The sequence below is a fragment of the Drosophila mauritiana genome, chromosome 3L (genome assembly GCF_004382145.1).
Source record: "Drosophila mauritiana strain mau12 chromosome 3L, ASM438214v1, whole genome shotgun sequence".
Taxonomy (NCBI): domain Eukaryota; kingdom Metazoa; phylum Arthropoda; class Insecta; order Diptera; family Drosophilidae; genus Drosophila; species Drosophila mauritiana.
Window position 1 is genome coordinate 4,659,232 of NC_046669.1, and position 16,271 is coordinate 4,675,502.

The 16,271-nt window shown below is 44.0% G+C and overlaps 3 protein-coding genes across 4 annotated transcripts in view; 2 read left to right on the forward strand and 1 right to left on the reverse strand.

Annotated features, from left to right (window-relative positions):
- LOC117138952 overlaps positions 1 to 16,271 on the forward strand; it is a 104,061-nt gene that overhangs the window by 60,692 nt on the left and 27,098 nt on the right. For both annotated transcript variants that reach the window (XM_033300992.1, XM_033300993.1), the window contains 2 exons: positions 12,418 to 12,519; positions 12,770 to 14,891. In XM_033300992.1, coding sequence (XP_033156883.1) covers positions 12,773 to 14,891 — 2,119 coding nt within the window. In that variant the 5' untranslated portion in view covers positions 12,418 to 12,519; positions 12,770 to 12,772. The remainder of the gene's footprint in view (positions 1 to 12,417; positions 12,520 to 12,769; positions 14,892 to 16,271) is intronic.
- LOC117138953 lies at positions 305 to 1,594 on the reverse strand. Its single transcript, XM_033300994.1, has 2 exons — positions 1,384 to 1,594; positions 305 to 1,226 (listed from the first exon to the last, which is right to left on the reverse strand). The coding sequence occupies exons 1-2, from the start codon at positions 1,508 to 1,510 to the stop codon at positions 421 to 423; spliced, it is 933 nt and encodes a 310-aa protein (XP_033156885.1). The 5' UTR covers positions 1,511 to 1,594; the 3' UTR covers positions 305 to 420.
- Positions 5,773 to 6,386, forward strand: LOC117138955. Its single transcript, XM_033300996.1, has one exon. The coding sequence runs from the start codon at positions 5,929 to 5,931 to the stop codon at positions 6,307 to 6,309; it is 381 nt and encodes a 126-aa protein (XP_033156887.1). The 5' UTR covers positions 5,773 to 5,928; the 3' UTR covers positions 6,310 to 6,386.

Consider the following 16,271-nt stretch of genomic DNA (forward strand, 5'->3'; position numbering starts at 1 on the left):
CGAGTCAAATTTAATCAGTTTTATTGTATTTGCTCTTTTGAGAGACGCTTTCGTTTATTTTGGCCATTTTGTGTGCCGCACTCAAACAGATTTGGATTTACAGTCCAAATATTTATTTACTCCTTCCCGTCGAGAGGCGAATTGGTGGTTCAATAGATCGGCGAACTATTTTGACGGTCCTCTAGTGAGTTTTGTTGTTTGCTTTTAGTTAGCTTTGAACAAGTTAACTTTTGGGATTAAATACTTCCTGCATTGTGGGAAAAACTATTCAAACAGATTTTACATAGTAAAAGATGATTTTTTATAATGTTCTCAAATCATTTTATTACGCGTTCTACTGGTTGATTGAACATGAGATAGTATTTCGTATAGTTTATTGTGGTACCAATGGCGGAGCTCAGATACATGTGATATTTTCGCTTATATTTCTGGATAGTCGGTTCCAAACAGTTTGTTACAAACTCTTGCGGCTAGTTTGGAGCGTGCTCCTTTTTTGGATAGCCCACAAGCACTAAACTCGCAATTGTCCACTGATACGCCCATGGTGAAAAATTTACCGTTATCAGAGCAACCTAAATCTTTGAAGATGATCTGGGGGAGCATATAGACCAGAACCATGCAAGGGTGCATATTCTTCCATTTTTGGGGCAACTGCCTGTCTGACGACGACGTCTTTGGCTGGACGACAGTCGCCAGCTTCTTCTTTACGTCATTATACAGGGCTGAGACATCAATAGCATCGGTCTTCCATTCCTCAGAAAGTTTGTAAACGGCATAGGAGGCCATCTTTTCGAGTATATCATCCCCATCGCTTCCCGAATTCTTTTCTGGCTCGGCCAACAGAGCTTTCATTTTGGAGGTTAGGATTTCCCGCAGAGCCTTCTCGCAAGCTGCATTCCTTGCTGCGTTTACTGAAGAGCCCTCTGACTCGTATTTCTTTGAGTTAACAACAATGTGAGCCAAAATCTTCCCCTCGTGGTCTCGTTTCATTAACATGGAGTTGATTGTCACGCCCTTTAACTCGTACAAAATCAAAAAGGCATCCTTGGAGGTCACGTCCATGGTCAACGGGCGAACAAGGCGACTAGTGGCCTTTTGGGCACGCTTCTTTTTCTTTTGCTTCTTAGAGCCGCTGGTTACCGTGGCAACGTCATCGGTTAAATCCGACTGAGAATCTAATGGCTTGTCGGGCGTATTACAATCCATTGCATTTTCCTTCAAATCATCTATAACGAAAGTAAGCAAATATTTAATATAGGTTGTGCCCTGTCTGCTCTTTTTAAATAAAAGAGGGGTAAAATAAATGCTAATTCTTAAAGCAAAAAAGTGCTTGTCATGGTGCTCTTTTTTTTGCATGTGTGCCTTGTAAATATATATATATACCTGCGAGCGGAATAGTTTCAGCAATTGCATCCTCTTGGTCAGAATCATTTGGGATCAATAGGTCCTTCATATCATCGATTTCCAATTCCAGCACCAATTGGTTGTCGAGATCACTAAGATATTCCATTTTATTAACACAAATTAGATCTGCTTCTCGAAAACTTTTGCAATGTCACGAACACGTTCTGAGTTAAAGTGACCGTATCTAAATAAAATTATAAAGAGGATATTATCGATAACTCCAAAGCATTAGGAAATTTCTTCAACACTGAATCACTTTGAAATTAACAGTGCTGCTTATTAAGCACTAAAAATGAAATGGCTTTATATTTACAATGGAAAACTAATGCAATTCTTATGCAAAGGAATATGCCGCTATTATGCAAAAAATATCAGAATAATGAACACGGAAACACGGATATAAAACTAAAAGGAGTTATTATCGATAGCTCCAAAGCAATAGGGAATTTCTTTAACACCAATTAACCGTGGCCAAAAGTACTCCACTACTCTTGGCCAAACTAAACGCGCATCTGAAGTGCGTGGCAACATCGAAAGTTTGCGATGCGGTCAGCGAAGAAACTAAACTCATTTCCCACACAAATAATTATCGCTTGATAGTCGAGCAGCTTGTGGGTGAGAGGGGAGTGGAGTGGATTGGAGAGGGGGAGGAGCGGATACCGCAAGGCCAATCAAAGCGTCATTGAAACGGAAACGGAAACTGCAAGTCAAATGGCATTCGGCCACAGGAAATGAGGCGCACAAGTGCCTTTTGGAAGAGTGCGAAGATGCTGACCGCATTTGCTACTTGGCGACCGCAAATTAACGCTAATATTCCGCCGACCCACACTTCTGGTATTGGCACTTCTTCGAGCACGACTCCGATTCTGATTATGATTCTGATTCTGATGAATTATTAAACGAGTGTCCGATGCAGAAGCATCGTCATCATCATCATCGTCTTGTCGAGCGACCAAGGCAACGTTTGTCAACGTCTGCGGGCTTGGGGTTTCGGCCAGGGATTTTCTTTAGTTTTTTATTTTTGCTTTTTTATTTTGGCACTGCCTGAATAAGCGCTCAAATGAACACCGCAATGAATGTGCGCCGCATGACAAATACGTAAAGTTTCTTTTGAAATTAAGCAGCATTTGCTGCCAATTCTTAACTACATCAGCGCAGCGCAAACTTTGTCCTCTCACCCTTTGCCAAGTAGTTTTTCCTTTGGCTTCCGTCGGTTACTTTTTACTGGGTGATGCTGGCACGCAAAGAAACTGGACATTTCCTGAAAAAATATTCTGTTCTTTGTGTTTTATCAATACCATATTTGGGATTATAGCGTACTAATTGTTGTAGCTAAATTAAAAGCTACTAATGAAAGCGGAAAAATAATATTAATTATTATATAAACATAAAAAAGATAATGCTTTTAAATGATCAATTGCATATACAGTTAAGCAGTGTACATATTATTTAGATTAACAAAAAATGCAGCCATTTTTTCCCGTGTACCGGAGGCCCAGAGGAGCTTGCTCATTTCAAACTTTTGACACAGAAACTAATTTTGGCAAGCGGGCGTCAGCCAGCCAACCGAGACGACGACTGAGAAGAGAAGAAGTCACAGTTGGAGATGGGAAACCGAAAGCTGCAAGCGTCTCCGGATTTTGCGACTAACCAAGTGCCTGGCCTGGCCCTTTTCCTACCCGTTTTCCTTCTCGGTGGCTTTTCATTCTTTTAGTGATTGCAATATTTCATTGCCTCTGCGGTTCGTGTGTTGCATACTTTTGAGCGATGTCGCTGAGGTTTGCCTTAATTAATTGCCACCACAAACCCCAGTTCGCGTTCCCATTTTTAATCCGCACCATTCGCCAGCTGCATTTTTCGCATGTGCCCTGCATGCGAATGTAGCATTTGACTTTGAATGGCGCTTTAATTGTCATTTGATGTGATTTATACCGAAAACCGAATACCGAATACCGAATACCAGTGTAGTAGAGACCTGCAAATTAACGCTTAGCTGGCACTTCACTCGCTGTCAAATCAAACGCGCAACCCCGTCAGTTGATTTATGACATTTTGATTGGGCGATAAGTGTCGGGAGTGCTGCATTTGTGTCTCCCAATGTTGTGACACCATATATCTGGGTTAAATCCTGCCAAGTTGGGTAAATCATTAAGCACTTCTACATTCAATTCAATTTGCCTTTGGGCAAACTCATCGGCAATACCTGCCTGTGTCGCTCTTCGGACCACAAGCTCAACTTAATATGTTTCAATTTCAGTGTGCACTCTGCTAAGCCTACGACTTGGCCAAAACCCGGTGCTTCAAGGAGCGCACTTGTGCATGGGGTATGTGCAGCCTGATGGAGAGGAAAATTTGTACAAATATCCCTGGAAAATAAGCCATTAAACGAGGCCAGAAAGTAGGCATTGAGTGTTTGCACATCATAAATTGGGCAAAAATTGCCTGCAAGCTGCACTGCAAAAAAAGAGCGCAAAGCTATGCCTGAATTTAAATGGCAAACAGTTTGCAAGGATATGATAACATATGTTTTTGACTTTAAAATTATAAATAAAAGCCAGAAATGCAGGGACCATCTGAAACAGAAAAAATTATTTCGTCCATTGTTTTCATTTTTCAAAATAATAATTTGCAAATTTTTTGCATGTTGCTGTTCCAAGAGATATATTCTAAGAAAAAAGCAGTGGATGTTTCTGTGTCAATTACACGGCTAAAATGTTCACACCTAGCGTTAATAATGCAGCTGCGAAATGGAGATGCATCCAGCGGATAAAGATAGAAGTACAAGCGTAGATACAGTATCTGGGGGCCAAGGAAGTGCGCCAAAGAGCTCAGGCTGATTGCATTTCATTTTCAATTTAACTTACTTTTATTTCGAACTGCTGCTTTCGCTGTTCCGTTGGTAATACCGCCGTTCGAGCTGCCGGTCTTTGCAATTACCAACCGAGGGCAGACAACAGTTGGAATTACATTTTCAATATTTCCCAGCAGCAAAGCAAAAGCAACAGCAATAGCAAAAACACTAGCATCAGCTTCATTTTTTCATTCGCTGTGCCATTTTCCCTAGATTCTTGGGCACTATGGCCATAAATTTTTAACTACAAGCTCTTGAATGCAATTACTTTTCAATCTTTTTTTATTTTTTTCCACCAGCCCTTCTTGTCTAGTCTGGCACTTGCCCTATGTATATATGTTCTATAGTTGAACGCGAAAATTGCTTATTTCAACATTCAACTTTGAAAAGTTTCGTTTCGTCTCGTTACATTTTAAGAAAAAAATAGGAAAGAGGCTAAAGTTTGCCATAATTCTGCCAGAGGTCTATCACTTTCATTCCCCGCCCACGATTTTTTCCACCACACTCCTTAGCTGTCTCAACAGATTACTTTTATTTTTGTTGCCACGTATTTATTTTAGAGCGGAAAAGTAGGTTGAACTTTGTGTTATTTGATCAGGATTTTGACATGCTGGTTTATGCAAAGGCAAGAAATGTGAATTTATAAAAAATGGCGACATTTTTCCGTTCCATTTTCCCCTGACTGCACTTTGCACTGACAATGCAGTTATGAAACTTGAACTCGGCGATTTTGAAATTCCAAAGTCATTCTCTCAACACAAATAATGCAAAATGTGATACCACCTTTTGCACCGTGTCCCGCCGACAGTAAACTTTTTAAATAGTTTAATGCGATTACCAAAGATTGGAATTGATTGAAGATATAGAGAAGTATTTCTATTAAGAGTATAATTAAAATTCAATTTGTACGACGTTTTAGAAATTAAGTGAGCAATTTTTCTCAGTTATGGCTGTCATTATGCATATCAATCGCCTAGGCGTCATCCATTTCTTAGAGATCATTAATAAATTCTTAAAGGCGTCGCAGCTGTCTCCGGTGGCTAATCCTGTTCAGCAGTTATCCTTTGCATCCTTCGCTGCAATTCACCCTTTTCCGCGGCAGGAAAATGCATGCTCATCCGGCAGCGGCTTGCGAATTTCAGCTGCTTGGGAAAATACGTTGTGTAATGTCACTTAATCTTTTTATACGCGCCAGTTGAGATATATTTTTTGTTGTAAATTACCCGGGCGGCCGCGAGGGCGGATTAGTGAAACGGATTAAGAATGAAAGTGTTTGCAAAATACTAAAACTTTACGACGGGCAGCAGATTAAGAATGAATTGTTTTTTATTACGCCAACCGAAAGGGGCATAAGTCAAAAGGGCAGGTAAAGCGCAGGTAACTTTTTGTCGATGGTCAAGGGTTTCAAAAAAGTCGGGACTCCGAACATACAGGTAAACACAGGCAGCAGGATGTGGCTAGCTGGGATGTATAAAAACTAGTGTGATTGTTGAAAGGACATCAAACGCTCTGAAAACGTTGGACAAGCAACATCGGATATCTGTACTCGCAACTGCAACTAATATTGCTGAAACCACCTAAAGAATCTGCAACAGAAGCAGCCACGTAGAGCTATCAACTTTCTAAGGAAATCCGCGCCGGACTTTGTGTTTTATAGATACTTATCGATTAAAATGCCGCGCTACCAGAAACTCATCAACGAATGCGACAGCAAGCCTGCAACAAATGCGGGCCAACAAGAGCAACAACATCGCTATCAGCAGCAGCCAAATGGGACGCCCAATGTGGGATATCACTTGTATCTGTACCGCCAGCAACTTTCTCAAAAGAATGTGGAGTACATGAGGTTGTCCAAGGCCAAGTACTTTATCACCGACACTCTGCTGGCCAAAACGGTCAAGAATTTGAAAGGATGCAGCGTCGACGAGTTGAAGACTGTTAACCATCAGATCGTCTTCCGGCATAAACTTCGTCGCCAGATTCAGCGGCTTCGCAAGTTAAGAAGCCTGGGCATCAAGAATGCCAATCCCAAAATGGAGAGTACGGAATTGTGATAGTGATTAATATACACAGGATCGTCGGAGGAAATAATATTTTACCGCAATGGTTGAATCATAGTACAAGAAATGTCCCAAATACCTCTTACTTTTTGAAAATCTCTAAAAGATGTGTAAATTATTCAAGAGAATGTAACGTATATTTTGCAATTTGCTTAAGTGAATGGATGCATAAATTTATAAAATTGTATGGCCCAAAATCATGTCAATAAGCAGTGATTATAATTAGTGTATATTTGGTCTGTACTAATAACATTATTGATGAATTAATTTAATGACGTATGTGAGCACAGTGAAGATAATTAAGAATAGCACAATAATTTGATTAAATTGTAATGAAATAAACGGCCACGCTGTTAGTAATCAAAGTTTTTATAGCAATGCATTCATTTTAAATTATGACTTTAAAAGCGGCTGCCATAATATTTTGACCTTTCGAGGTCCTGTATTTCGACGCAAGTTGTAACCAATATTATTGGCAATAACCTAATTGTCCAAACAGCTGTTGCCACCTACTCAAGTTTAGACAACGACATGGATGTGGACAGAAGCAACCTCAATGTGACTATCAAGTGAGGCCAATTTGTGGCAGCCACTAATTGAGTTCTCTGTGCAACATCTTGACACGTGTCAAGACAAATCATTTGAGCTTTTGGGCCTTATCTCTTGACCGCAAGTCTTTTGGAATTTATGAGCCCTTCGGGTGCATTAAACTCGAATGCCATCATCGATTGGCAAAGGCGCTTTTAACAGGGCAGGCAAATATTCAATGAATGATTGGGTACTTTTTGGGGCAGCATTTTTTAATTGGAAAATAATATTCACAAAGTGCTTTACACTTAACCGAACACCAACATCATTATTTTCGCTCAAATAATATTAATAAATGCCGACCGACCCCCGCTAGCCCGTAATAAATAAATGGCGCACATAATGCGGCCAGCAAGTCAATTTTATTATTGAAATGAGTCGCGATGTTCAAACAGAAACCTCAGCCCAAAGTGAATGTGAGTGTTAACAATTAAAGTACACACACTCACACACGGGGTGTTGTGTTACATATGCTCGCAATTATGCAGTCTGTGGGCGATGCAATTTGCAAACACTCCAAAGTAGGCTATGAAAAATGTCGCATGCACATTAAATTTTCCACACAATCAATTTGGCGGCAAAAGGCGCACTTGCCCATATGTTAATTTCTATAATATATATGTTTTATACGTCACATGTTTAATTGCAGCAATATCCCGTCCAAAATTTAAATCAATTGCCATCTTGTGAGGCATAAGTACTTAAAGCGACAGCAGTCGATTAGTGCGCTTCATTATGTGCATCATTTTCATTATGTTTATTACGAGCTGCCCACGGGTGTGAGCCCCGCCCACTTTTCCGGCCCGCTCGCCAAGGAAACGAAACGCCCTGGTCTCGAGTTAATGCAATAAATAAAATTTCAACTGCACCGTCGGGCATGTTTAGCCGCATGAAAAGCGACAGTAAGCCGTGCCTGCATAAGAAGTTGCCTGTTTATCTTGGCCCGGTCCTTGCCTTTTGTTTATCCCGGTGTCCTGTGAGGGTCCTGCTCCTGGTCCAGGTCCAGGTCCTGTTCCTAGTCCTTGTTCTGCCCCAGCAACAAAACAACATCTGTCCCTATCCCACGATTTTTCCACTGGCCGGACTCATTTGTTACACCGATGAAATAATATTATCAAAATATAGTTTTTATTTATACTTTGTCAATGCATTTTTATAAAAGCTAAACCTATTTTCTGGCGGTGTACTTTGCTGTCACTAGATGGCTGTTTTCTTTCAAAAAGTTGCCTTCAGTGGTGGTGCTGGTGGGCTAGTTGGGCTCGGCTTTGACCCGTTTGGTTAGCGCAGTCGCTTGGCTGCCTGCTTGGCCAACTGCCCTAATGAGTTTACAAAAAGTTTTGCTTTAGCAAAATGCTTTAGCGGGAGTGTGGTGCTGGCGAGGAGTTGGCAGGAACTGCCCAGCATGTTATACAAATTGCAGGGGCCCTGGACAAAACTGTCATCAACGTGTCGTCCTTCTGCAGCGGTTGCATGCGGATGGAGGACGAAGGATGGAGGATAGTGAATCCTGGACGAGTTAGACTGCCAGCCATTTGTTTACCTATCCCATTTGCACTGGCATGTTGCATTGTTGCCTGTTACTTGGCGACCGAGCGAAAGTTTTCGCATTTATGTTGCTGTGCAAGTTGCAGCAGAATATGCATTTTAATTAGTTTAGCAAAGTTGAGCAACTCCGGCCCAGCCAGACACACAGTCTCCGCTTGCGTCTGGTTAATTGCGCAAATTTAATGGCTGCCACTGCACTTTAAGGCCAAGAAAGTTGGCTGGCAAAAGTTGGCCCACACCGCCTGGCTGCCGGCAAACAGCCTACGGTCTACAAGCAAATGTACCACAAAAGTTGTTAACATTTCACATTTCACTAAGTAGCAAATTCAATTAGTTTGTTGTCGTCATCTTCCCCCGCAAGAGCATGTGTACATTTTAGTAAATTACTTTAATGCCCCGAAAGTTGCCGTTCCCATTTCGGCTTTGCAATTTATGCCTGTCGTAATTTACTTAACTGTCTGCTGCATAAATTAATTTGTCTAAGCATAAATCTGCCGACTATTTTGGCGCTGCTCTGTGACCGAAACCGAAACGAGGCTGCAACTGATGGCAGGAAAGATACCTCATTAGGTTTTTCAATAAATTTAATTCAATATAAATAGAGTGCCGACTCAGACGCTGCCAGTCAGACGTCTTCCATCTGCCGTCAGCCACTTCATCTTCATCTCCTTCTGGGCTTCGCATCCGTCTGCTTCTTTTGGCAACCGCCTGTGGCAGCTGCAACAAAAGCGGGCGAGGAGCAGGCACAGGAGCAGGAGCAGGAGCAGGAAGCAGCTCCAAAGTTGCACACGTCGCCTTCGGAGAGGACTTAAGGCAGCTGATGCTGGAGCTCCTGTTCCTGATGCCGCCATCTCCTGGGCAGGATGAAGCTGCTGCTTCCACTACAACGCTTGCCAAGCGAATATGCTGCTGGCAGTGCACTCAGAAAAAATCAGCACGCCAAAAATATGATAATATACATATAACATTTAAATCATTTATCAAAAATCTAACTACCATTGAAGCAATCTCCATAAATGGAAACTAATGATTACTATTACTATTTTAATTAGCCTAGTTATTTTTCTCAGTGCCCTTCTAGCCTGCACCCTCTACGCTTCCTGATTCCTTTCGAGGGCCAGACCACTCCACCTCTTTTATTTTATGTTACTTAGCCTGAGCCGAGCTTAGCTGAGCGTTTGCAACGCGTAAATTTGGCGCTCCAAAGCGGTGATTATGTCGTCGTCGTCTGGTTCTGCTGCACATTTCCACCATGACAGCACCGCCGCTCCACCTCCCTCGACCACTTTCTTGGCCAATTTTTCGAGCTGACTGCAAACGGTGGCGCCGGGAACGTCATCACTTGAATAAATTAAGTTGCTGGCAAACAGCTAAATGAAATTGTTAATTTAGTGTTGCACAACGGAGCGTATGCTTGATGTGTCTGCCAGTTACCTGAGAAACCGGAGTTTGCTGACTGTCCAGCAGTCTGGCGTCCCGTGTCCAGTGTCCAATGTCCGCTAATCCGCTTATGGCATGATCCCAATCCAACGGGCAGCATATGCCCACATCAATGGAACCCTCCGGTGGATTCGTCGAGCTCAGCTGAGCTCCTTTATTTCGCCTTTGTGTCTCTGGTGCTGCGCATCTGCACCGTAATTGCATTTTAAATGTTCGTGCAGCTGCAAATGGGCAAATGATTACTGGAATTTATATTAAACTTTAACCCTCAGTCACTTAATTAGCCCGACTTTGGCTTCGACTTCGGCTGCAGTTTCGATTGGGCGTTAACTACTTTTTCATATGACCATCAATCTGCGGCATGGCCAAGTTTGCCACCCAAGTGGGCGAATCCGACACCTAACTACCAAACGGGCCAAGACAATAACAAAATCGAAAAGGAAAAGAACGGGGAAAACTTTGTGCGGAGAGAATGGGAGTCAACTTGGAAATATATTGAAAAATGCAGTAGTTCCTTTTTCGCCAAGAGTTCGTACCTCATTCCACCCACTCGGAAGCAAACTTTTGTGCAACTTGGCTGCGTCTGTCGTCCTGGATGCCCCTGCTCCGCCTGCCCCTCCTCGATCCTTTGCCTTTGCCTAAACTGACGTAAATTTATAATGACAAATTGCATTTGGCGCAAATGCGGCGGGTAAAAAAACGTGGACGAAACGATTCTCCCAACAGTCGTGGCCAATTGAGCGTGAAAAATTATGAAGCTGGAAAGGAAACGGATTAGAGCCAAAGCCAGTCAGCCAGTCAGCCAGCTAGGGACAATCAAAGTGCTTAATTACAGCTTAAATCCGGTTAAATGCAAATTCCTCCCTCTGATTGCTGATTATGCCAAGTGAAAAATGAATGAATGCGCCAGGTAGGAGAGTCGCAGACAAAAGTGACTTTCGAAAAACAATCGAATGGATGAGGAATCAATAGAACAAAGAAGAGAAATTTTAAAAGAGATGAAATAATGAAAGTCGCTTTAATTTTTGTTATAAATAGGGCTTTTTTAATATGCTTAAATATGTTCTTTCCCTGCGAGAAAGATAATATGCTGAAAGTCAAACTCATCTCATATTTACCATTTCAATCCCCAACCTCAAACCATCAGTTAAACCGGCAAAACCCACAAAAGTGGCTTAAATTTCACCCACAGCCTGTCCATGTAGCTGTTGTTCCCGTTCATGTTGCTACATCGTTACTTTGTTGCAGGCGGGGTCAGGGGTCATGCTCTGCTCATACTTTGCTCGGTGGACTTGGGCGCCACCGCGTCAGGCGATAAAGCAAAAAATGACACGTTTTTAATTTTATTTCACACCTACACAAGGGCAGCCATGTAATCAAAACTGCAAGAGAGCAACAGTCACAACAGAACAGCCAACACGGCCAACACGAACAACAACTGCTGGTGACAACAATGCAACTAACTGAAAGTTGAAGGCGCTAGCCGGGCCAGGGCCAGAGAAAAATTAGATTTATCACGAGTGGTTGCCGGAAAAATTGTCAACATTTATCAACATTTTTCAACGGGGCACGCGGACGTGCTTGCAGGCCAAGTAGCCGAAATAAGAAATGAAAAAAGAAAAAAACTAAAATCAGCAACATAACAACAATAAGAAAGTCTGGCCAAGACTAAGCCCGGTTCCACAGGCGTCAACTAGATGGCCAGGTCCGAACTGGGCCAACCAACACCTCTCGCGTGGGAGTTTTGGCCCGCATTTTGATTAATATCCAGTTGCAGGATGCGGCAAGATGCAGCAACATCACGAAACTGGCAGCAGAAAGCGCAGCAATCGCAGCAGGCAAGCAACATGAAAGCTGGCAAAGATTCTGGTCCCACTGATTGTGAAAAGTGGTCACGATGATGACAAAAATTCACTGCCGGCGAAATGGAAACAAAGTTGTTCGCCTTTCAGCCAGTGTGTAGGTGCTACCAACTCACTCTCTCTCTCTTTCGTTTCGGCCAATCTGCACTCTTCAGTGAAAGCAGCCTGAAAAGAACTTTCCCAAAAACCAGAAAAAAAATCAAGAAGAAAAGTGGCAGAGCCTTGAATGCGGTTTAAATTCTTTTGACTGGTTTATTTGATTTGGCAGCCAAGGAGTAGGAATGAGCTGAAGCTGAAGAATTGTGAGAAATTGCTAGGGACTTGTGTGGGGCAAATTGAGTTTCGAGCATGGATGCGATTGGAGCTGCAAAAGGCACAGCTGAAAATATTAAATCACTTTGGGCGAAATTAATTAAGGTAAACAAGGAATACCTTTTTTGCGCATCAATTTTCCGCCTAATCCTGGGCGATTTTTTAGGACCTCTTTTCATTAGCAAACTCAAAAGCAAAACACAAACATTAGATGAAACCTAACTCTTTTCCCACTCCCTGCCTGCACATAATCGCATTTTAAACTTTTTCAATAATAAAACTTTTCTAAACGGATTTCCCGCTGGACGCGTTGCGCTTTAATAATTTTTTTCACTTTTTATCTCTTTCATTCCAGGCAGCAGGCGGTTTTCAGCTGATGAGCAACAAAGGACAGAGTGCATCGGAGCCATTAATTTAAATTGGGTATTATGAGCGCACTAGCAACACGGACAAAAAGGTTCGCCCCGACATTGTCATTTGAAATGCAGTTTAAAAATGCTTATCAAATGAATCTCCTCTTAATGCTTTTATGTTTTTCATACCTAATAACCCATTCATCATTATCGCACAATATGACTTATAATTAATTCTTAGCATGATAAGAGTATTTTATTTATAAATATTTTTTGACGCAGCAGAGTTATTTATATTTTATTGTAATATAATATTGTAATATAATATATATTAATTTTTTTCCCCCTCTACAGCTCATGTACGACAAGTCAAAGAAATCGTGGAGTCAGCGGCTCAAAACGCTCGGCAGCGGTGACAGCGTGGACAAGAACGCTTCTCTAGCCGCCGTCAGCGGCATGCAGGCCATGCAGCAGCTGCAGCTGCACATGCAGCAGCAACACCAGCAACTGCAGCAGCACCAGCAGCAGCTCCAACAGCAGCAGCAGCAACAACAGCAGCAGCAACACATGGCCCACCATGGCCATCACCAGATGTTGACCGCCTACCAACTGCCGCCGGTTCCCGCCGCCGAGTTCCTGCCCAGCGCTCTCTCTCGTTCGATGAAGTACGCGGAACCGTGGATCTACGGCACTGTTCGTGGTATCCCGGCCCGCCCATCCTACGGATATCATCCACATGCTGCTGCCATTTTCGCAGCGACGGAGGGAGTGCCGGGAACCACAGCTCTGGCCGTGGTGATCTGCTCCTGTGCCGAGTATCTGAATGGTACGAAACGTGACGTGAAGAAGGCGAGTGTGTGCAAGAAGTGCAAGGGGTCGCGACTGCCACTGGCCACCATTGGTGGCACGGGCGGCACAGTGCGTCTGCCGGCTGTCAGCGGTTCGAGCAGCTCGCGTCGCCCCATGGCGGCCACCATGCGTGTGGTGAGTGCGACGAAAAAATCACGTCCCTCCATTCTGGACCCGCAGAAGGATCCCTATGACCTGATGCGACGCACGCGACTCCTGTCCCCAGAGCCAAGCTCCAAGGAAGCGGACAGCAAGTCACGTAGTCGCAGTGAAACGGTGGCAAATCAGCCGAGGGGTCGCACTCGGACCAGGGCACCACCTCCACCGGCCCCCATACAGAAATCTCCAGCGGTGTCAGTGCCAACAGCAGTTCCCGATCCCACGGACTGTTGGCTCATGGAGGATAATGAATCCCTGCTGCAGAGCAGCGGCCTAGCCTCGAGGGCTAACAGCCGGCGATCCATACTCCGCTGCCATGTCAATCCCTATGACCTGATCTCAAGCGAAAACGGCAAGCTCCAGAGCAACCTAAGGAAGCCCAACGACCACTTTGATGTGGCAGATGCCCAGCTGAACGACGACGAGCTGGGCGAGCGGAAGAACAAGGGCACCAGCAAGTTCTACAGCGGCAATGTGGCGGCCATAGCTGGCCAGCGTATTAGCCTGGGCGATAAGTCCGGCGACAGCTCTGATCCAGGTGACAGCTATGAGCGAATTATTATGGTTTCTGGGGGAGAGTCGACGGCGTCTAATGGACCACGACGACCGCCACGCAATAAAAAAGCGGATGAGCCAGCGGAAATGCCCGCAGCAGCAGGCGCAGCAGCAACATCACCTCCTGCAGCTGCAGCAACAGCAGTAAAGCCCAAGGCTGTGACTCCAGCCAAAGTGGAGAAAATAGAGAAGGACAATGATTCAGCTTATACAGTGCTCACTGTAACGCCCACTTCGCCAGCCATCAAGTCCATATTGAAGCGCCCCACGACTCTCGAATTGCCTGGAGTGGGAATGTCTCCTTTGTCACTTCCTCCGGTTGACAATTCTGGATTGGTAACGCCCGCGGGCAAGTCACAGTTCTATATACCGACGCCAACGGGGACAGCTGCCACGCCCACGCCCTCCAGCACGCCCATGGCCACATCAACACCTACACCCAATGCCTCCATCGCAGCGACAACAGCGGCAGCCGGAGCAGCAATCACGCCGGGTTCACGCAAAAAAGTGCAATTTATGGTCGAGGATAAAATCATAGCCACGACTGCGACAGCGGCGACAACTGATGACAGCGATGCCAGTGCTGCAGCAACGAAAACAAACTACGAATACTACAATCGCAAGCGAAATGCTGCAGCAGCAACAGCAGCAGCAGCAACATCACCGGCAACAGCAGCAACATCAACGGATCAGCAGGAGGCAACGCTGTTTGCGGCTGACATTGATGATGAGCATAACTTTACAACTTCCGGCGAGGCAGCTTCGCCGTTCATAAAACCGGATAGTTTGCATTATGAAGATGTTCTGTCAGGACCCCAAATATTTGACAGCAGCGAGTCCTCTGCCAAATTATCACTGCCAGCGGATGGGTCGCCGCATGTCACTACGAGTCCTGTCAGCGTTTTACCCACTGGTGAGTACTCCGATTCTGGAATCCCGTCATGCCATAAAACAGTTGACTTTTAATTATGAGCTGCCCGTTCGGGCGATTGCAAAGGCCAGCACTTTTTCAGCCAAGTTTCATTAGTTAACTCACTTGCATCACAACAAAAATGGTGAAGTTCGTTAAATTTAAAATAAGTAAGAAGAAAAGTAATTACTTTCGGAATAAGCTGTTGCTTTCGTTAGCATCTAAAATTAGTTAGATATTTATATGTAGATATTCAACTAATTCCTTTCTCTGTGTATTACTCACAAATGGCATATTTATTCCCAAGTGGAAGTGACTCCTATTTGCTGTCTACTATTATAGTCCCGTTTTAACTATCTGTCTGTCTGTCATTTATACACTCACTTACTGGACTCTGTTTGCTTTTGAGTAAAAATGAAAATGCTGGCATTGTTTGCTAATTGCTCATCATCACGGCACGGTCTACGGAGTTTGCCACATTGCACATTACGTATACGCAAAGTTGGCGGCGACACTTTATGCATTATACAAATTCCCTAACAAGCATGAAAACTGTTTTGGCCAGGGGTTGTGCGAAAGCCAATTGAAATGCTGACATTTGAATGGGAATAGAGGTGGGGAATATAGAATTAGAGGATAGGGGGTCACACCTGGTGCAAGTTCACGCAGGGGTTAACCATAATCAAGCATCAGACGGAGCCGCAGTCAGGCCCTTTGACACAGTCTCCCTGTCAGCGGCACACGCTCTGCCGCCCACCCACCTAGCCACCCACTGAACCACCCACTGAACACCACCCCCTTGATCCACCCACAGCACGTAGCTACAACGGAAACGACTAGCAGGCCAAGTCGACGTGACATTTGCACCCACAAATGGCAGCGACGCACGGCGATATGCCAGCGAACTATTCACATTCACATATGCAGTACGCTTACGCCAGGTACAGGTAGAGGGGGCGTTGGCAGAGGGGGGCGTGGCACACATGTTCGACTTCATTCAAAGCAAATTAACAGCCGGCACACAGGGGTTAAGCTGGCGGGGAAACCGACCCCATAGACAGACAAAAAGTTTTCATTCAATTAAATTTCGACGGTGGAGAAAAACTTGTGTCCATCAGGGAATTGAGTTGAGTTCGGTTGAGTTGAGTTGAACTTAACTAAGGGGAACGGAGTGAGGGTATCAGGGTTATTCAATGGCCTATGTGGGGCACCTGCAGCAAATAATTCCATTGAAGTGCAGTGCTTATTAACCATAAGTATAGTTACTTCTCAAAATAAATGCTATTAGATTGTAGGTGCTTCTGAATAATGTGAATAAATTACATATCGAGAAGGTTATAGTGAATAGCATGGTATTTCCTTTATATACCGATTTGAATTTTC

Bases quoted from the DNA above. Each gene is read 5' to 3' on its own strand.
- LOC117138953 (XM_033300994.1), bottom strand. From the start codon at position 1,510: ATGGAATATCTTAGTGATCTCGACAACCAATTGGTGCTGGAATTGGAA. The intron at 1,227-1,383 runs GTATATATATAT...CTTTCGTTATAG, and splicing joins TGAAACTATTCCGCTCGCAG to ATGATTTGAAGGAAAATGCA.
- LOC117138955 (XM_033300996.1), top strand. From the start codon at position 5,929: ATGCCGCGCTACCAGAAACTCATCAACGAATGCGACAGCAAGCCTGCA.